Source organism: Amphiura filiformis, chromosome 20, assembly GCF_039555335.1.
Source record: "Amphiura filiformis chromosome 20, Afil_fr2py, whole genome shotgun sequence".
Taxonomy (NCBI): domain Eukaryota; kingdom Metazoa; phylum Echinodermata; class Ophiuroidea; order Amphilepidida; family Amphiuridae; genus Amphiura; species Amphiura filiformis.
The window spans coordinates 58,980,401-59,003,732 of NC_092647.1; the positions used below are offsets into that span (position 1 = coordinate 58,980,401).

The 23,332-nt window shown below is 37.0% G+C and overlaps 1 protein-coding gene across 4 annotated transcripts in view; it reads right to left on the bottom strand.

The window, feature by feature from the left end:
* Positions 1-495: 495 nt before the first annotated feature.
* The window catches only part of LOC140142446 (FYVE and coiled-coil domain-containing protein 1-like), a 55,597-nt gene continuing 32,760 nt past the window's right edge, over positions 496-23,332 (bottom strand). For 2 of the 4 annotated variants that reach the window (XM_072164426.1, XM_072164424.1), the window contains 6 exons: positions 16,692-16,816; positions 16,022-16,318; positions 15,177-15,437; positions 10,970-11,126; positions 3,060-3,223; positions 496-1,972 (listed from right to left, as the gene is read on the bottom strand). In XM_072164426.1, coding sequence (XP_072020527.1) covers positions 1,912-1,972; positions 3,060-3,223; positions 10,970-11,126; positions 15,177-15,437; positions 16,022-16,318; positions 16,692-16,816 — 1,065 coding nt within the window. In that variant the 3' untranslated portion in view covers positions 496-1,911. Of the gene's footprint in view, positions 1,973-3,059; positions 3,224-10,969; positions 11,127-11,903; positions 11,994-15,176; positions 15,438-16,021; positions 16,319-16,691; positions 16,817-23,332 lie in introns of those variants that run through there. The other 2 variants (XM_072164425.1, XM_072164427.1) reach the window with 2 other exon arrangements.

Consider the following 23,332-nt stretch of genomic DNA (forward strand, 5'->3'; position numbering starts at 1 on the left):
TTTAAAGGAGTGTTTCGTGATCCTTGCATCCTCTTTTTATGACATTTTTCAGTAGATATCCACGAAAAAAAGCTTATTCCAAAAATTTCAGTTGATTCTGATTTTGCGTTTGCGAATTATGCATGATTATGTGTATTACACTGCTCCATAGACAATGTGTTGCAATTTCGTTCTGGTGCACCAGAACATAATTCAAATTTCACAATATTTTTGCTGAATTAATTAATCTGCAAGAAATTTTTTGTACATAAACATTCCGCCAGAGGTTTCCCAGTGGTATAAAAATCTCAACTTTTTTTTGAGAAAAGTGGAGGGATGATGCTGTGGATCACGAAACGCCCTTTTAAGTTATATCTTGTCATTATATCTGCTAACTTCTACATATTTTAGGTAATCCATTTATGATTTAAAAACAGTACAAAAAATGCAATAATGCCAAGTGTAAAAGGTATAATGCAGTGGCGGTGCCAGAAATGGTTTTCTGGGTAAAATCAAAAATAGGTGATTATGGCCCCAAATAGTGAATTTTCTGTGATTTTTTCCTGATGAGGTGGGGAGAAATAGTTTGCCCCTTCCCTTCTGGCACTGCTACTGTATAGATATTACACTAATGGAAGACAATATGACTTTGCAGTACAATTATTGAATAGGGTGCAAATTGCTAGACTTAAGTCCAGTCCCCGTTTACGGAGTTTAGGATTAGGGCTTATGGTTGGGGTAGGGCAGTCTTAAACAAGACTAGTAGAGTTGCACCCTATTCAGTAATCGCTCCAACTTTGTTATTAATAAGGGTGCTTGAAAATGTATTTTGTGAAAATAGTATTTGTTGCGATTATTTGCCATTTCACACCAATTGTGCTAATTTTAGATTTTAAATCTCAATGTACAGTATATACTTTTTATATTTCATACAAATACAAATAGCTACATTTCCTTTAAAACTGTGACCTTTGACCTTATATACTTTGGTCTCAGCTTCTTTTTTACTCTACAAAAGTGAACTCATTTCAAAACACAAAGGGGTTTCTCAAGAAGCACTGGACCAATACTAGGCATGTTTGCACTCATGTGAATGCAACTTTGTATGTGGATTAAACACAGTAATAGTCATTTGTTGAAAGTTGTTAAAATCCTATAAAAACATCACCTGAGGTCATGGCAGTGGGTCATATCGTTTTTGCATTCATAGTTTAGTCCTGGGTAACATACAGGAGTGGAGAATGGTGAAGAAAATTAAATTGTAACTCAAAATGTGAAGTTTGTTCACTTTAGAGCTTTCGGAATGTATCCCTATTCCTTGTTCACTCAGTTGATGGGCTGGTGAATGATGTTTGTACTAATCAGAGATTGTCGGACAGTGATTTGAGACACATGACAGGTTGTCATGTACAGTTTGATCAGCTCGTAATCGGCGGGTATTGTTAGGCTTTTATCACTACGCCGAAAAGTAGACCCACATTAAAGGTGTCATGGTTGAACTATCTGGTCTCTAATGTGCTTGTTAAAGAAATAGACAACGTGTCGGACTTGAATGAATAATTTGTGATGCTTCTGGCAAGATGTCACAAGACAATTTTTGAAATAAAATATATAGATATTAATGCGCTCTGTTATAAGGCCCGCCGATTACGAGCTGATCAAAGTATAGTAAGGAATTGTAACCTCCGGAAAGTTTACGGCATCTCTGGTCCCTGTTTAAGTCACATTTGTAATGAAGGAGAAAAGTATCATACACTCATTTTATGTCCCAGATAAAACAAGAAATAAATGTAGATAAAACAAGAAATAAATGTAACCACCTGAAATTATATATTTTTCCCAAGATGCAAAGGTAATGATATCAAGATACATACAAGTGTGGTAATACTACTTGAAGAGAAAAAAGTTGAAAGTAGTGTGAGTCCACGCTTCCTAATATGCGGCTTCTGGTCTCTTGATTTGAAGGCTGTACTTGATTACTTTAGCTGTAAATCTGCAATGAGATGAGATGTAAAAAGAAATAGGAATTAAGTAAATATTGATGAAGCATACATTCTTCAGGTTAACATGATAATGAGTATTTTATAGGGTTTAAATTTATCCAGTCTTGGAACATCTTTGTAATCATGACTACCAACCCGGGGCACTCACATAAATGGTCTGTACGCATGCGTGACCAAACAAACAAGTAAAAGGGTGTTTTTAGGTAAGGCAAAGTTGGCGTGGCGGACGCATTTAGGGTCTAAAAACACTGATTTTCAAGAATAAGGGTAGTTTTCTGAATCTGAACAACTTGTTTAGGGTACCTTTTCAAATTTTGGTAAATTACAAGTCCAAAAAGGGTACATTTGTTGCATTTTTTACAAGCCAAAAACTCATTAGGGTTAAATTCTATATTAAATTACCTTATTAAGGGGCTAAATTTGCTGGTAGGGTAAAACTCGTTTAGGGGGTGTTTGAAAAAAATTTGGTCACGCATGCGTACACTGCCATATTGGAGTGGTCCCCCGGGCTACCAACTCCCAATTGTAATCCCTAACCTAATGTCAACATCAAATCTTTAAACCTATCCCTTCTCCTCACCCTAATCTTAATCCAAAAACCTACTTCTAATCTCTGGGGTGACATCCCTTATTGTAAAGTCTTGCCCAAAATATTACAAAAAGAAATTGGAAAACTATCTTGTACATTGAATTAAAGGCCCATTCAGTGATTTGCTCATACGGATGATCATAAAAATCATCAAAATTCAGATTTTGGTACCTTTGTCATTGTCATAGATGTGCTAACATAGTCTGCGAGTGGTTCAGCCAAAAGCTGTGTATTTAAGACAAAATAAGGCATTTTACATGAAACTCTAATTTATATACTGACAGTATATAAATTAGCTACATGTATTTGAATGGGGCTTCAACTTCATCAATACTGTTATTTTCTTCGTTTTTTGCCAAATTTTTCATTTTAAATGACAATTTGACTGACTTATCCTTCACTTTTAAGCAATTTATAAATAATATTGCAATTGCGCTGGGATCACTGAATGGGTCTTTAAACACTGGACCTGCAAAAAATTCACCTACCTTGAAAATTGATTATCAAACACCAGTGTATAGACCCCGGCTTTCCTTGACATGAGTTCACCCTGGACAGCGTGTCTATGTGAGTTGCATTTACATAGTGGGATCAGCTCTTCATACGTCTCCGATGTTTCTGCCTGTTTGTATGTCACACTGAAGGCAATTGTCTGAAAATGGATCAAACAATATGATGGTAAGGAAGATAAGATTATCTGATCACTAACCTTATTTCATCATGCTCAATCTTTTCCTACCAAAACAAGACATGATAGGAAGCCTTTAATTGTTCTCATTAATGTGATAAAATGTGAAATATATTTTAGTATTAACAATATGCATCTTGCTCATTTAAACAATTAAGACATTAACTTTTTGCTTGGATATGAGAAATGGTATAATTGAAATTTAAACTTATGATCTCAACACAAAATTAAGACGTACCTCAAATTATGAAATGGTGTTTAACAAAGGTCTTCACATGTAAGTGACAGCCAGTGAAAAAGTTCACTGACCATCCAGAATATTTACTTGGTTATTTCAACAATAGCAATCACAATCATCATGAAACTTAAAGAGATTAATTTTTAAAGCCTTTCACAATGTCATCATTTATTCACACTTCATCATTTATTCACACTTTACGAAAAGGAAATGGCTTTTTGTCATACCTGCAGAATACCCATAGAATTTAGGATTAGCATTAGGGATAACGTTAGTGTTCACGTCTAGAAAGGTCAAATGATAAGGCGCTAGACTCTTTAACTCTTAAGGGCACACGTTTGAGCCCCAGCAGTGCAGCTAATAAGGCCAAGTAAAAATAAAAACATGTTTCTCGTCCGGGTTTTTAAAAATTAGGAGAATGAGGGCCTTTTTATTTTGTATTTTTATTTGAAAACGACGCCAAATACCTGTATTTGGCACCATATTTCGGTATTCGACATACAGATTGATATCTGAGAAAAAGGAGGAGGCCCTTTTAATTTTCTTGTTTTGAGAGGTAGACCCCTTTAGTGATCACAAAACTCTTCTTAAATGATGTATTATGCATTTACAAAGCCGTAAAATAAGTTTCAACTTCTGAAACATCTTTTTCAACAAGTTATAACTGAAAGTTTACAAAATAAAAAGAAATTTGCAAAATCTTCGAAAAATGAGGAGGGCGCGGACGAGAAACATGTATTTTTTTTTACTCGGCCTAATGAACTATGGTTTTATTGTTGTTTAGTGTTACTGTTATAAAAAAATAATTTAATTTGTGTACATCGTGGAACATACTCTTTGCATGGCTGTGCGCAGTAAGCTGTTGTACGTAGATAACCTCGCATATATGGACGTGTAGAATAGCATTGTATGCTCGTATATTAGCATGATTAGTCGCGAAGTAACAAGCGTAGTTGAATATTCCACGATGTACATGAATTAAATAATTTTTCTATACTCTGTAAATAGATTCATAAGATTTGCTGCTCATTAAATTGCAAATGCTCATTTCAAAAGTAATATAGTTAACTGTCACTAACCTAACAGCAGTGGCGGTGCTAGGGGGGGGCAAGGGGATATTTCCCCCCCCCCCCCAATATTTTTCTTGCCCTCCCAGTTTGCCCCCCCCCCACAGTTTTGAGGCAAACCCCCAAAATATGTAATTTCCCGCTTTTTGCGGCAATTTTGTGCAAAATTTGTTGATTTTGCCCCCTCCTAATGCCACTCCCCCCGAAAAAAATTCCTGGTGCCGCCACTGCCAAACAGTTTTTAAAACTTTGGCTGACAGTGTTGAACTGTGACCCAACCTCTTTCTTGACAAACTTTAACACTCTGAGGAACAATCTTGGCCAGGTTAATAAAGTTTAACTACAATGCAGGGATACCAGTGGCCTCCTGAAGTTGGGAAGGAAAAAATATTTCATAAAATACTAAATGCGAAGCGTAGCGAGCGGAGCTCTCGTCCCTCACGGCGTGGGGTCCAGGGGCCCGCTTAAGGGCCCCTGGCGGGGTCCAGGGGCAAAGCCCCTGTTGGGGGTCGAGGGGGCAAAGCCCCCCGAAGCCAGATGGTTTCTGCACATTTAGCACCACAGGAAAGGCCATTTCAGAGGGTAAAAGAACATTTCAAAGCTCCTGGCTTGTTCTACACTTTTAATAAAAAGTGCTTCCTTCTTCCAGAAAACATGCTTTAAAGTTTTGAGTTTCCTATACTTTTATGCACAAGAGACACTCTTAAAAAATGTTTTTTGGCTTTATTACATGACCAATATGGCTGATGTTGATATATGTGAAGCAGAAAAATAAAACAATAATTAACTAGAGTCAACAGACGCTGAATACAAGCCGCAATTTGACCCCTATAACTTGACCCCTGGGTTACGGATGGGGTCAACTGCTCTTGCATTGTGCTTAGGATGTCATAAGAAATATTCCTGGTGAATTTCAGCTTAATCGAACTTAAACATGGATTTTGATTTTTTAAATTTTTGATTGACCTTTTGACCCCCTTAATGACCTTTGACCTCAATGAAAAAAAAAACTTATGTACACCGACAAAATGCATTGTTCCAATTTTAATTAAAAAATTCTAACATGTTCAGTTCTTGAGATAAAAATTCTTGAAGTTATTCAGCTAAAAACAGGAAGTGACCCCTTAATGACCTTTGACCCCCAAAATAAAAATACCATGCATACATCAGGGAACACTAATTCATGTATGTTGGTTATATTATTCTGGTCTGTTTACATTTTGAGATAAAAATGTTTTGAACATTTTTGATAATTTTGGTTTTTGACCGGAAGTAACCCCTTAATGACCTTTGACCCCGAAACTGTAGGCATCCTAAAGACCCTGGCTAATAGCAATGCATGTGTGTTAATGGCGACTCTCTGCTATGTAATTTGTACAGACAGTGATTTTTTGAATATTTTTACACATTTTCAGATTTTGACCGAAATGACCCCTTAATGACCTTTGACCTCAATTCTTTTTAGGAAGTTTTAAGCACTGCCACATGTTGATTCATATGCATGAGTCACGTGATCATTGCATGTAATTTGTGGAAGGAGTAGCATTTTTTGTGAAATCAACATTTTTGGCCATAAGGTCAAGGTCAAAGGTCACAGTCAAGTCAAAGTCAAATGTAAGGTTTGGCCTAGTCCAGTGGTCATTTGGCTGAAGTATGGTTGAAATCTGTCGAAGCATAAGAGAGCTAGGGCGAAACGTGGCAAGTCACGCAAAATGTCACGAGTTGCCAGAAAGAAACTAGAGTCAACAGACGCTGATACACGCCGCAATTTGCCCCCTATCACTTGACCCCTGGGTTACGGATGGGGTCAACTGCTCTTGCATTGTGCTTAGGAGGTCATAAGAAATATTCCTGGTGAATTTCAGCTTAATCGGAACTTATACATGGATTTTGATTTTTTGAAAATTTTTGATTGACCTTTTGACCCCTTTAGTGACCTTTGACCTAAATGTAAAAAAACCTTATGTACACCGACAAAATGCATTGTTCCAATTTTAATTAAAAAATTCTAACATGTTCAGTTCTTGAGATAAAAATTCTTGAAGTTATTCAGCTAAAAACAGGAAGTGACCCCTTAATGACCTTTGACCCCCAAAATAAAAATACCATGCATACATCAGGGAACACTAATTCATGTATGTTGGTTATATTATTCTGGTCTGTTTACATTTTGAGATAAAAAAATTTTGAACATTTTTGGTTTTTGACCGGAAGTAACCCCTTAATGACCTTTGACCCCAAACCTGTAGGCATCCTAAAGACCCTGGCTAATTTCAGCTTAATCGGAACTTATACATGGATTTTGATTTTTTGAAAATTTTTGATTGACCTTTTGACCCCTTTAGTGACCTTTGACCTCAATGTAAAAAAAACCCTATGTACACCGACAAAATGCATTGTTTCAATTTTAATTAAAAAATTCTAACATGTTCAGTTCTTGAGATAAAAATTCTTGAAGTTATTCAGCTAAAAACAGGAAGTGACCCCTTAATGACCTTTGACCCCCAAAATAAAAATACCATACATACATCAGGGAACACTAATTCATGTATGTTGGTTATATTATTCTGGTCTGTTTACATTTTGAGATAAAATTTTTTTGAACATTTTTGGTTTTTGACCGGAAGTAACCCCTTAATGACCTTTGACCCCAAACCTGTAGGCATCCTAAAGACCCTGGCTAGTAGCAATGCATGTGTGCTAATGGCGACTCTCTGCTATATATTTTGTAAAGACAGTGATTTTTTGAATATTTTTAGCTTTCAGACCGGAAATGACCCCCTTAATGACCTTTGACCTCAATTGTTTTTAGGAAGTTTTAAGCACTGCTACATGTTGATTCATATGCATGAGTCACATGATCATTGCATGAAATTTGTGGAAGGAGTAGCATTTTTGTGAAATCACATTTTGACCATTATAGCTAGGTCAAAGGTCACAGCGAGGTCAAAGTCAAATGGAAGGTTTGGCTTAGCCCAGTGGTCATTTGGGTCAACTTTGGTTGAAATCTGTCAATCCTTTGCGAAGCTAGATGCAGTTGATTGGTTGCCAGAAGAAAGAAAGAAGAAGAAGAAGAAACTAGAGTCAACAGACGCTGAATACAAGCCGCAATTTGACCCCTATAACTTGACCCCTGGGTTACGGATGGGGTCAACTGCTCTTGCACTGTGCTTAGGATGTCATAAGAAATATTCCTGGTGAATTTCAGCTTAATCGGAACTTATACATGGATTTTGATTTTTGAAAATTTTTGATTGACCTTTTGACCCCTTTAATGACCTTTGACCTCAATGTTAAAAAAACCTTATGTACACCGACAAAATGAATTGTTCCAATTTTAATTTAAAAATTCTAACATGTTCAGTTCTTGAGATAAAAATTCTTGAAGTTATTCAGATAAAAACAGGAAGTGACCCCTTAATGACCTTTGACCCCCAAAATAAAAATACCATGCATACATCAGGGAACACTAATTCATGTATGTTGGTTATATTATTCTGGTCTGTTTACATTTTGAGATAAAATTTTTTGAACATTTTTGGTTTTTGACCGGAAGTAACCCCTTAATGACCTTTGACCCCAAACCTGTAGGCATCCTAAAGACCCTGGCTAGTAGCAATGCATGTGTGCTAATGGCGACTCTCTGCTATATATTTTGTAAAGACAGTGATTTTTTGAATATTTTTAGCTTTCAGACCGGAAATGACCCCCTTAATGACCTTTGACCTCAATTCTTTTTAGGAAGTTTTAAGCACTGCCACATGTTGATTCATATGCATGAGTCACATGATCATTGCATGAAATTTGTGGAAGGAGTAGCATTTTTGTGAAATCACACTTTTGACCATTATAGCTAGGTCAAAGGTCACAGCAAGGTCAAAGTCAAATGGAAGGTTTGGCCTAGTCCAGTGGTCATTTGGCTCAACTATGGTTGAAATCTGTCGAAGCATAAGAGAGCTAGGGCGACACGTGGCAAGTCACGCAAAATGTCACGAGTTGCCAGAAGAAGAAGAATTGAGAAGAGACAGAACAAGCCGACATCCGTCGTCGAAACTTGTAACTAGAGTCAACAGACGCTGAATACAAGCCATAATTTGACCCCTATAACTTGACCCCTGGGTTACGGATGGGGTCAACTGCTCTTGCACTGTGCTTAGGATGTCATAAGAAATATTCCTGGTGAATTTCAGCTTAATCGGAACTTATACATGGATTTTGATTTTTGAAAATTTTGATTGACCTTTTGACCCCTTTAATGACCTTTGACCTCAATGTAAAAAAAAACCTTATGTACACCGACAAAATGCATTGTTCCAATTTTAATTAAAAATTCTAACATGTTCAGTTCTTGAGATAAAAATTCTTGAAGTTATTCAGCTAAAAACAGGAAGTGACCCCTTAATGACCTTTGACCCCCAAAATAAAAATACCATGCATACATCAGGGAACACTAATTCATGTATGTTGGTTATATTATTCTGGTCTGTTTACATTTTGAGATAAAATTTTTTGAACATTTTTGGTTTTTGACCGGAAGTAACCCCTTAATGACCTTTGACCCCAAACCTGTAGGCATCCTAAAGACCCTGGCTAGTAGCAATGCATGTGTGCTAATGGCGACTCTCTGCTATATATTTTGTAAAGACAGTGATTTTTTGAATATTTTTAGCTTTCAGACCGGAAATGACCCCCTTAATGACCTTTAACCTCAATTCTTTTAGGAAGTTTTAAGCACTGCCACATGTTGATTCATATGCATGAGTCACATGATCATTGCATGAAATTTGTGGAAGGAGTAGCATTTTTTGTGAAATCACACTTTTGACCATTATAGCTAGGTCAAAGGTCACAGCAAGGTCAAAGTCAAATGGAAGGTTTGGCCTAGTCCAGTGGTCATTTGGCTCAAGTATGGTTGAAATCTGTTGAAGCATAAGAGAGCTAGGGCTAAAGCGTGGCAATTCACGCAAAATGTCACGAGGTTGCCAGAAGAAGAAAGAAGAAGAAAGAATTGAGAAGAGACAGAACAAGCCGACATCCGTCGGCGGCTTGTAAGAATTGAGAAGAGACAGAACAAGCCGACATCCGTCGTCGGCTTGTAAGAAGAAGAAGAAGAATTGGAAGAAGACAGCACAAGCCGACGTTTGACGTCGGCTTGTAACAATTTGTGCTTGGCATCCACTGCCTCCCCCACCCCACCCCACCCCACCCACCCCCACCTTTTGGTTAAAATTTCAGGACGACAAACATTTTAGCAGATTTAGCACCCCAAAAGAGACCATTTTTGATAAAAAAAACCTGTTTTAGACTTTTTTTGAAAAAATGCTTCCTTCATCCTAAAAAAGTGGTTTTAAATGTTCTGTTTCCTATACTTTTGTACATGGGAGACATTCTTCAAAGTGTTTTTTGGCCTAATAACATGGCTTACATGATTGAAATTGATATATGTAATGCGCAATATAAAAACAATGATTCATCAAATTTTTTAGCCCCCCCACCTTCGGGTATGTGGGAGGGGGCCCACATGGGGGGGGGGGGGGGACTTGCGTTTTTCCATGAAGAATACATTGTACCCAGACATTGTATGATAAGAGTAATTTGTAAAATTCGGTATGTTAAACATACAGAGACAGAGTGATGTCACTACAAATTGGGACTAAAATAGTAGGCCTAAAAAGGAAATACATAGGCCTACACACACTCAACCACCCCCACCCAACCTCCCCCACCCCCATGTTCACAACGACGGCTACACAAAGCCAAAGGATACAGCTAAAAGGGTCATATCAAACCTTTGACCGAAGTTCATTTCCATTTAGACTTAAACATGACTTGATATTAGAGTATACATAGGCCTATACGGCATCAGCATCATCAGTCCAGCATCATCTCAAACGTCATCGTTCATTAATACACATTACATACTTCTTACTTGGGTAATATTTGTTGAGGAAAAAGAGATGAGTTTTTGAGCATAAAAGCCGACACACTCAGTATAATATGCTGGTCCGATAATGGACTAAAATTCATCAATTTTGGGCATGAAAAGGTGTTCTCAATAATATAAAAATTAAACCACATGCATGTTAAATGAGTACCATTATCTAGTTGAGTCATCCAGTCAGGGTTCTAAGGAATTTTCATTTTAAAAGCTTTTAAAATTGGAGATTTCCTCAGATTTTTTTCCTTCCAACGGGAGATTTTTTTGCGACCCCGACCGGAATTATTTTAAAAAAAACGTGCGGTCCGGATTCCGGAAATATCCGGAAAACTGGCATCCCTGACAATGGTTTCAAAAAAATGAACATTTGAAATTTATTAATGTTAATGTTATGGTGTAAACTTGTACTATACTCGGTCTGAATGTTTTGGCTAGTTTGAACGGACAATTTTGACTGTGTAACATACCTTTGGTGCAGAAGCGAATTCCCAACATAGTATAAGTCCTGGTTCATCTAGCAGTATAGGTATGGAATGACTATGTCCAGCTCGGATTTGGATCTCGGCATCACACCCGAAACCTGCCTCTAACTCTTTGGTTGTCATCACTGCACTTACCACACTGCTGACAAATAAATAGAAAAATGGAAAAACAAACATGATTGACATAAGTAAAAAGAAATACAGTATTTGTAATTAAGGTGAACCCACACAACAAGGGTTTGTACATACAAAGAATATGCAAATATTCTCATTAATATTCATGAAGGTGCAATGCAAACAAACACAGTCATATGCATTTTTTTTCATTTTATTTGGATGCTTTCCCCATCAGACAAATTCCAGTTGATATGATACTACAGCAGATGTCATAAATTACAGTGATTTTTTAGCTGAAATTGAGTGAAAAGCCATGAAAACAATTATTTTTTGTCCACACCACCTCTCCTGTGTCACTCAACTTCCATTTTGATATGGGTGTGCGTCTCACAATGATGAGCTGGGAGTCTTGCTGAAGATGCTGAATTTCACTTAATTGGGTCTTGAGAACTGTTTTTTTTTACAATTTTGGGGACTGAATTTGGCTCAAATTTGAAGGAATAAAAAATTTCCCATGGTTTTGGTTTGGGAATTGACATTTTGATTTTGAGTATGATTTTCTTTAGAACTGGGAGCCTTAAGAACTGAACCATGCTCCAACTGGGGGTCTTGTGCAGATAGACAAACAAACATCTAATTCATTACTTTGACCCTAAATTAACCTCCTTTTATTCTATTGTAAATAAATCATCCCCTTAACCAAGAGGACTCCGTTGTCACTGGCGTTATGAAACAGATAATTAGGTACATATTGATGAAAGACGTACATAATGATGGACAGAAAGACAGACAGAACGATAGACAGATAGAAAGACACACATTACTACATTACCTGTTTCCCATACAGGGATTTCTCATACTCTTTATGGAAGCATCTCCATCTTCATCCTTACTGATGATATCAAACATACACACAAACATGTTTACAAACAAACATACAAGGCGGTTCTCGAACCACGAGTCTCGCCTGCTTTTGTGACCGCCTGCTTTTGCGATAACTGTTGGTAGAGAGGTAAATGAATTTGGCGGTTATCGGCTAGGCACGATTATCTGGCCGATGGTAACTGTACCCACCAAGTTTCATGCCCATGCAACAGTTTTTACTAATTTGACCTCAGATGACCCCTGGTGGCCTCGAAATGACCTTCCAAAAATTGGCTTTAAATGTTGACTGTACCCATCAAGTTTCATGCCCATACAAGTTTTTACTAATTTGTCCTCAGATGACCCCTGGTGACTCCGAAATTACCTTCCAAATATTTGGTTTTAAATGTTGACTGTACCCACCAAGTTGCATGACCATACGACAGTTCTTACTAATTTGACCTCAGATGACCCTGGTGACCCCGAAATGACCTTCCAAAATTTGGCTTTAAATGTTGACTGTACCCACCAAGTTTCATGCCCATCCGACAGTTTTTACTAATTTGACCTCAGACGACCCCTGGTAACCTCAAAATGACCTTCCAAAAATTTGGCTTTAAATGTTGACTGTACCCACCAAGTTTCATGTCCATCCAACAGTTTTTACTAATTTGACCTCAGATGACCCCGAAATGACCGTCCAAAAATTTGGCTTGAAATGTTGACTGTACCCACCAAGTTTCATGTCCATACGACAGTTTTTACTAATTTGACCTCAGATGACCCCTGGTGACCCCAAAATGACCTTCCAAAAATTTGGCTTTATGACTGTACCCACCAAGTTTCATGCCCATACGACAGTTTTTACTAATTTGACCTCAGATGACCCCTGGTGACCTCAAAATGAACTGCCAAAAATTTGCCTTGAAATGTTGAATGTACCATCAAGTTTCATGCCCATACTGAGTTTTTAATAACTTGACCTCAGATGACCCCTGAGTGACCTCGGATGACCCCGTAATGACCTTCCAAAAATTTGGCAAAACCAAAGAACTATTTCATCAAAGTAATAAATCAAAACAGAAAGATGCTTCCTTTACGAGTTATCACTCATTAAAAGTGCTACTTTGCTATACTTTACATGGAAAGCGACTATCTTAAAGTCGTCATATTTCCTTAATTACATGACCGATCAAGCTGTTATTGGGATATGTGATGCACAGTTGAAAATTAATTATTAAAAGATTTGGTGACCTCAGTTGGCCTTTGACCTTGTATGTGACCTTTGACCTCACGAAATTGACCTTTTCGGTAAATCCCATAAGCCTTTGCGAGTACACCTAAGAACTCTTCATTCCGTCACGCCGATCCGCACGTCGTTTATCGAACATCGTTACTGCGCATTGCAAGTCGGCGTGACGTAAAATGACGAGTTCTCAGGTGTACTCGCAATGGGTTATGGGATTTACCGAAAAGGTCAATTGGATAAAGTATGTTGCGCTGAAAAATCAAATTTGGCAATACCAAAGAACTATTTCATCAAATAAATCAAAACAGAAAGATGCTTCCTTTACGAGTTATCACTCATTGAAAGTGTTACTTTGCTATACTTTACAAAGAAAGCGACTATCTTAAAGTCGTCATATTTCCTTAATTACAATGACCGATCAAGCTGTTATTGGGATATGTGATGCACAGTTGAAAATTAATTATTAAAAGATTTGGTGCCCTCAGTTGACCTTTGACCTTGTATGTGACCTTTGACCTCATGAAAATCTAATCAGGTCGAGAACCTCTGGCCCCGCTACTCCTCACCAAGTTACGTCACTACCCCATACGGATCTCCAGATAAGCTGTTCACAAGGGTTTTTTGCTTGATACGCATCAAATACACATAAATTATGCAAATTAGGTACTTAATTAGCATATTTTGCGCTGAAAATCTAATCAGGTCGAGAACATCTGGCCACGCTACTCCCCACCAAGTTGCGTCACTGTACCCCATACGGATCTCCAGATAATCTGTTCACAAGGTATTTTGCTTATTACGCATAAATTATGCAAATTAGGTACTTAATTACCATATTTTGCGCTCAAAATCTAATCAGGTCGACACCCTTTGGTCATGCTACCCCCTATAAAGTTTCATCATCATAGCACTTACGGTTCTCAAGATAACGCGTTCACAAGCTTTTTCCGAACACACACACGCCCCCACCCCCCCCCCCACCCCCACACACCCCCACACGGACACACACACACCATAGTGATTACTAAGTCTCTCCCTGAACATTCAGGCGAGACAATAAACAACAAGATGACAATAGTTCCCCCAAAACCTCACATATTGTTACAATAAAATACAAAGAAACAATCATACACATAATGCTACAAAGAAAGAAAACACCGTTTTACGGGCCAGACCGACCCAGATTTTTAGTTTTGGAAGAATTTTTTCTTTTTACTTTTTGATACACAAACATGTTTACAAACAAACATATAAACAAACAAGATGACAATAGTTCCCCCAAAACCTCACATATTGTTACAATAAAATACAAAGAAACAATCATACACATAATGCTACAAAGAAAGAAAACACCGTTTTACGGGCTAGACCGACCCAGATTTTTAGTTTTGGAAGAATTTTTTCTTTTTACTTTTTGATAAAATCATGGAAAATCAGCCATTTTGGGGCTGAAAAAAAATGACCTTACTTGAAAAGTTATGTTTTTTTTGTCAAGTTAAACCTTGTTTACTTGTAACAGGATTATTTAGAGGTTAATGACTGCGCATCAGTTGTTTTGAGAGTATTGTGAAATATCTAAACATTGTGCTTTGGAACCGAGGAGATATTCCGAGGTCCAAAGCACAATGTTTAGATATTTCACAATACCGATGTCCAAATCTGGCTGCCAGCGTTCGTGTAAATTGTTGAACGCGTAACACACGCTCACGTAACGCGGTCATTGTAGAGCGTACTTTCAACTACGTCATGAGACGCAGTCATTATACTTTTTCAATGACCTGCATTTGCGTCCGCGTATTTAAAAGTTATTATCTGTGATTGGATCGCACTTGCTGCATATATTAATGAGGTTATGAATATCCCTCGTTTACTGCAGTCACCTCAACCAGGTAGCTAACCAACCAAATGAACAAATCAAACAAATAAACATAAACATAAAACAAACATTTACACACACGCTACCTGTTTGTCAAAGACATGCCTTTGGTACTCTTAGCAGGTGTAATGGAATCCTCCTCCTTAGCTGACTGAACCTCTTCTTCACTAATGATGTCAAAATCAGGCTCAGAGCTATCCTTGGAGTCATCCTCGGTAACATTCCCTTGTGCTCCAGGCAATGGGCTGTCGAGTACAATGACAGGGTTTTCCACTTGTTTTGGTGTGGAGCCATCTGTGATAGAGATGTCTCCAGTGGCGATTGGAGACATGGGTGGGGTTGGTGTGCTGTTCAGTATTGAGAAAGCAAAATGAAACAAAGATGAAGAATACAATTACGAAAAGATGATTATGATTAAACATATTTAATATTAGCTGGAACTACTTCTAGCATTGGTTGCCAATAGCAGTCACTACCCATCAAGTGTTAATAAAGACAACAGGTGTTGTTGAAATTTACACAAGTAAGTGAACATTCTGGATCAGATACCAAGAACTTTGTTCATGAGTTATGTGTTACGAAAAGAGTTTTAATGACAAATGAAACAATCAAGTAATATGAGAACACTGTTGTGAAAAGTAGAATCAGATTTAAGTTGATGTCAACGAGTACTCCTACATGTATGAAATCACTAAAACTAGTCCAGTGAGAAAACTTCATTAAGGAATTATAAGCTTTATTCCAAAATCCCTCAATTAAATCTTCACCCTAGTCTAACAGGAAACACCATCAATTAGGTGATTTCTGTGCTAGAAAAAAAGCACCAAAATTTGATGACTTTGGGTGCCTCTTCATTTAATTAAAAATTCAGCCTACTTGACAGGTTCTCAACCCCTTTTGGTCTGACCAATTGTGGTAACCCTGATCATACCTTGAAGCACTTCCAACAACAAATTTGGCTCGAGTGCTGTCATCCGCATTACTCTGCTGTAAATCTCCAGGTCCAAGCAAGGGACCAATCCTAGCCTCCCCTTCCTCTCCATTCCCATTGCCATCTGGTGTGCTAGTGGTACTAGCATGCGATGAGAGTCGTAATCTTGATGTCAGCAGGGCATCATCTACTTCCTCCTCCTCTGTGCTTTGACCAAGGAGGGATGTATTGATGCTGTCTGATTCTCTTGAGTGATGGTGAATGACAAAACATTGCTCACAAACTCGCACTTTATTTCTGAAAGACGGTAAAATATTAAAGCCATATTGTAACATTTGTTGAGGAGGATGCCCTAAATATTTTCAAAATTCTGTTTTTACACAATTGTAATGTACGTTATTAAACTAACATACCCAGCAAAAATCAAGACTTTAGGTGTTGTAATAACTTGTGACCAGAAATTATGAGGGACAACTCGTTCAATTCCCACCTGGTCTAGATTTTGTCACTCACACAGTTTTCAATGGCAGTTACCTTTCTCTTCTTCATCAAGTTATTAACTGTATATAACTATGATATGTCATGCAATTTTGCCTTGGGACTATAATTTGAAATAACATGAATCTGAATCAGAGTAGATCTTTTTACATAGAACAGTGGATAAACTTACTTGCTTTGAGCACCTAGGATAAAGCTATTGCAACATTTACTGCAGAATATGCGTCCACAGGATCTACAGTGATGGCGTCTGACCATTATACCAAATTCTACTTCACACTGCATGCACTTGACAACCTACAAAAAACCACAAGATAAAATAAGAACATAAGTGAATAAGAACATAAGTGATTCATAATCATTCAACTACCATTCTTAAAGTGTACTTTAAATGTGCTTATTTTTCATATCCTGGAAAAACTGTGTACTTTAAAGGTACTTTAAATGTGCTTTATATGACTTTAATTATACTTTATGAATATTTTGATAAATATGGGAAATTTTTTGTGCTTTAACTATACTTTATTTGGACTTAGTTTTTTCCCAGTTTCAGTGAGTATACTTTAATTATGCTTATTTTGGACTTAACCAAATTTTGAACATCAGTGTGTACTTTAAATATACTTATCAGTACTTTATGTATACTTTACCTGGATTGGTTTTCCCCGGTATTGTCAGCAATGTAAGAGTACTTAAAATGTGCTTTTCAGTGTACTTTAAATGTACTTTAATGTGGCCATCATGGTCATGTGATGTTTACACATACAAGTCACATGACTATTCTTCTAGATTTGAAAAATACCAACAGCCATCTTGTGCTAAGGTTGCATATTGCAATGGATGTATAAAACTGTTCATATTTATATAAAATGAAGGACTTAATGGACTTACAAATACAGGCTTGATTACAGGAGATGGTTACTGGTAATGTATGCTTGCATGTGAACATACTTGTGTTACCAATACTTTGATAAGCTCCATATATGGTATGGAACCTCGAAGCACAGTACTTTAAAAATGCTTTTTTTCAGTATGCTTTAAATGTACTTTTCTAGTCATTGTGCTTTATTTGTACTTTAAAGGTACTTTATTGTCGTTCCAAATGTTGCACATTGGAATGTTGTTTAGAAAGCATATTTAAAGCACAGTGCTTTAAATATACTTGTTTTGGTGTAAAGTATAATTAAAGCACAGTACTTTAAATATGCTTGTTTGGTATAAAGTACAATTAAAGTACAGTACTTTAAATGTGCTTTTTTCAGTATGCTTTAAATGTACTTTTCTGGTCATTTTGCTTTATTTGTACTTTAAAGGTACTTTATCGTCGTTCCAAATGTCGCACTTTGGAATGTTGTTTAGAAACCATATTTAAAACACAGTACTTTAAATATGCTTGTTTGGTATAAAGTACAATTAAAGTACAGTACTTTAAATGTGCTTTTTTCAGTATGCTTTAAATGTACTTTTCTGGTCATTGTGCTTTATTTGTACTTTAAAGGTACTTTATCGTCGTTCCAAATGTCGCACATTGGAATGTTGTTTAGAAAGCATATTTAAAGTACTGTGCTTTAAATATGCTTGTTTTGGTCCAGGGTATTCATCTCATCACCAGCATCATTGTCTTAATCTTATCATCATCATCATAATCTCATCATAGTTGTCATCACCATCGCAATCATCATCTCATCACCATCATCTTATCACCATCACCATCATCTTCTAATCATTAGGGTCAATACGCCTATTCTCGGTCACACGCCTATTCTCGGTCAGTTTTACCGCTGACGATCGTTGCTTTAATTTTAGCGGTGTCTTCCGAACTTTGCGACTATAAACCATTTAGCCGTACCGGTGCTGCAGGTTTTGGTGACTTTTCAAGGTCACAGCAGCACAGTTCACCTCAAATAATAGATTTTTAGATTGTATGGTGACCTGAAATATCGGCATTAAAAAAATATAATAACGTCATTTAAGAGGTTTAAAATGGTGATATTGTAATATAATCAGTGATGCGAAATTGTACATGCATTTTACCATGTTTTAAAGCTGTAATTTTAACAAGTTGATCCATCTGCATCGTAAATAACACCATAGCAAATGATTGGTGTTGTATTTATGTAAATTCCCATAGAAACAGGGGTGTCCGAGAATAGGCATACAAATTCCGTTGGCATTCCTATTCTCGGTCAGTGTTCAACAGTTTGAGCTAGGCTATATGTTGACATCATTGTTGCCATGCGTCCTAGAAATGATCATGCATGCGCACATGAGAGTGTTGCATTTTTCTGTAAAAGGCTTGATTATAGCCATTTGTCGAATACAAATGAGCGATGAGAAATTATTTGTGACGCCCGGCGCGCGCCGACACCCCATACTCCATCCTTACCCCTCCTTTCCTGTCGTATTCTCGGTCTGAAAAATTGGGTCAACAATGTCATTATTTTGTCTGCAAAAATGCTCCTGCCCTGGACCGAGAAAGGCGCTATAACTGACAATTGCGCAGATAGCATACACTCTCCTTGGGCCTACACGTGCTATTAGCGCAATTTTGTTAATTACATTATACACATATTATTATTACAAATAGCACCGCTATTTTCATGGGTATGCTATTTGTGCCTCGACAGTGTTATTTTTTGAGGACTTAGAATAAAACCATTAGGTACATTAAAAATGGCTTTAAATGTTATTAGCGCAATTAGGCCTATGCCATTTTTGAGTGCTCCTATTAGGCCTACACTTTAAGGGATGATGCTATTAGCACTGGTGTGCTATTCTTAAAATGGTTTATGCCTTATAGCGTGCTATTAGTGCTATTGTGCTTTGGAAATGGTTTGAGGGTCTTGGAGACCTATAGCGCGTTATTATCGCAATTATGTTATTTTTGAATTCTAGTAGGCCTACACTTGGAGGGATGCTGATAGCGGCATTGTGATATTCTTAAAATGGTTTAGGCCTTATAGTGTGTTATTAGCGACATTGTGCTGTTCTTAAAATGGTTTAGGCAGTGTGCTGTTAGCGCTATTGTGCTATTCTGTAAATGGTTTAGGCTCTATAGCGCGTTATTAGCGCAATTATGCTATTTTTGAATTCTCCTAGAGGGATTATATTTAGCGCTATTGTGATATATTCTTAAAATGGTTTAGTCCAGGAGCAAGATCACACAGGGGCCCTAAATAAGGAGTTCGTTCACCCCTACGGCTATAGGTAGGTAGTGGTTTCAAATTGTGGTATCACATTTTTTACAGGTCATTTTATATATGGACGTATAATCACATAAAATCACGAAAATAGGACAAAATTAAGGGGGTAGGGGAGATATAAATTCCCATATCTCAACCTTTACTCATAATAATGAATTTATTTTGGTATGAATATGTAGCTAATTGATTGTTCTAACTTCCTAGTATTATTTGAAAGCAAACATAGGATTCATTAGATCATGATTGGAAGTAGCCAGTCCATACACTAAGAGAAAATCATCAGATTTTTCACAACAATATGTAGGGTGGGTGTTTTTGTGACACAGGCTTCAAATTTTACTATTGTACCAATTTCTATTTTCAATATTAAGTTTCCATTTTTTAATTTTGTTTTTAATATCAAGCATATCTAGGCAAACATTGATGTTCTGGTTCAAAGATTTATATATGTGCATGTTTGTTTGCATGTTGGTTTGTGCCACGGTTGTGTGGGTTTTGGGTAGGTGGGGGTGGGTATGTGGGGTTAGGTGTGGGGTGTGTATAGGGTTCGGGGTTGGGGTGTTTCATGTGTCTTGATATGTCACTCGGCTGAACTATATAAGTTCTATTAACAAAATTTGTTTCGTAAGTTACCATTCATGTAATATTTTGATATTTATAGGTGCGGGGTGAGATCAACCACTGCTTGTCAGGAAAATAGTCTGAAAATGTAAAAAATAGTACTTTTCCACATGTAGCAGCGTGTGTAACAATATTAAGGGGTAGGGGAAATGTAAACCATCATAACTCAACTTCAACTCGTGATAATGAATTCATTTTGGAATTAAAATGTAGCTAATTGGTTGTTCAAACGGTTTAGTATTATTTTAAAGCAAAGCAAACATTAATTGTCAGGTAGATAGACATAAAATGTAAGAAAAGGTTAATTTTCCATGTATAACCATGTCAAATATGGTATTATTAAGGGTTAGGGGAAATAAAAACCACCATAACTCAACCTTTACTCATAATAATGAATTCATTTTGGTATCAACATGTAGCTAATTTATTGTTCTAACTTTCCAGTATTATTTTTAACAGAAAAACCATCAGATAGACATAAAATGTGAGAAAATGTTAATTTTCCAATGTGTAACAGCGTAAAATATGACAATATTAAGGGGTAGGGGGCGTACAAACCAACATAACTTGACATTTATTCATTATAATTTATTCATTTTGGCATCAATATATAGCTATTTGGTTGTTGTAATCTTTTGAAGCAAAATAACCATTAATTCTTTGCTGGATAGACATAAAATGTTAAACAATATAAATTTTTCATGTATAGCAGCGTAAAATATGACAATATTAAGGTATAGGGGACATTCAAATCACCAAAACTCAAGTTTTATTGATGAAAATTAATTCATTTTGGTAACAATATGTAGCTAATTGATAGTTCTAACTTTCTAGTAATATTTTAAAAGCAATTAAACCGTTAGTTGTCAGGTAGATAGACATAAAATGTACGAAAATGTAAATTATTCATTAACATCGTATAAATGTGACAATATTAAGGGGTAGGGGACATACAAATCACCCCTGTTCGGGAGTCGCTTGTCTTGAATTAATTATTTCTGGCTTGCCACCCCCCTTACCCTCCCACAAGGCTCATAATTATGCACAGCCCCTAAGCAATGTCAACTCTCACGCATCACGCCGAGGTAAAATCATACGGATCGTCCAAAGAATAAAGTGAAAAAGAAAAATCTGAATATTAACATGTGGCATTGGACGGCGCGGTATCCGGTATTGCAATAGCAATTTTGTTTTAAAAAGTAGTTTAAGGGGGAGAAAAGATACATTTGGTTTAAAAAAATGTTCCTAAGTTATTATAGGCCCACAACCACCTACTTAAACAATTTTTTAGTCGGCCAAGAAGTAGACAGCCCTGCGCGCATGCAGACTTGGGTCACCATGATTGTGCCTAATAATAATTAATAAAGCGCTGCGAATCGATCACTCGACTACCACGATACCGCTCTTTTAGGATTTAGGGTCGTCAAATTGAATAATATATCTAGGTTAGTCCTTCAATCTTTTTAAAGCTAGGCCTACATCAATCATATTACCTGTTCCCCGGACTTGTTCTGTCATTATTCTCTTTCATTAATTTAACCATCATACGCGTCAAGTTAGCCTACAGGTGCGCCGACGGCGGTAGCTGCCGACAAGAAAGTCACTGACGCGTCGGGCGTGCCACCGCATTCCGCTGTCGCTCCCACAAAATATGACCGCCTCGGACCCCGATCGGATGGTACGAAAATTTTTGCCAATAAACCGTTTTGAAAGGATCGGTCCATGTCAATATATCTGAGAACACTGCACACGTATTTTTATTACGCGTTTAAGTTATCAAAACCGCATCATACCGATCAACCAGGCTTCCAAAGAGAATGACCGAGAATAGGTATAGAAAAACTATACGGTGACCGAGAATAGGAGTTTAGTGACCGAGAATAGGCGTTGTCGTCAACTTTGACCTTTTACCTTGTACTTCAATACAAGTTCAATGGAAGATGTCATGCAGGGTATGTTAAACCGGATGTTGTGGGGAATGCACGTTCCCATATAGCTAACTTTTATAATTATTTACACAAGAAATAGAGCGGGTTGTTTCTTAAGTGACCGAGAATAGGCCTATTTACCCTATCCTCCTTATCATCATCATCATCCCCAGCATCACTGACAACATCAACATCACCAGGATCATCATTACTCTCATCATCACCAATATCATCACCATCATAATTACTGTCACCATCATTAATATCATCATCTTCACTTCATCACCATCATCATCTCATTGTAATTGTTGTCGTCCTTGTGGCCAACACCATTGTCATCGTCATCATCACTATCATCATCTTCATCACATTACCCTCATCATTTATCCTATCATCAACATTTACATCATCATCTTAAGATTATCAACACCATCATGGTATTGTCATCATCATTATCATTGTATACACTTCTAGTGCCCGTTTCTATTCATCGTTATGTATTCTTCTCCCGTGCATTATTTTCGCGAACTACCCTTCACAGCCCAAATTATATAAACCTGCACGCTAAACAATGCATTATCTAAAACCTGCACGCTAAACAATAGATTCTAGATAATACGTGCACGCTCAAATACTAGAAATACTACTTTCACATAACCATAAAGTAGAGTTAGGTGGCGCTTTAGACACAGAGATCACATAACTATATAATTGTCTGTTCGATATATATACCAACAAAAAGTACGAATATACATTCTGTGGTGTTAAAATGGTATAGTTACAAGCGGTGTTCTATAATAGTGTACAATTACCGAATAAGGTGCAACTCGCTAGACTTGAGTCCAGTCCTCGTTCACGGAGTTTAGGATTAGGGTTTAGGGTTGGGATAGGGCAGTCTTGTAATAAGACTAGTAGAGTTGCACCCTTGCAAATATCATTGTCATAAATTATGATTAATGACCTCAAATAAATCAAACATCAAATGAGAATAATCGAGCTTCTAATAAAAAAAAAGGGCCAAAAACAGGTGGATCATAATTATACAAGATGACACCATTGCA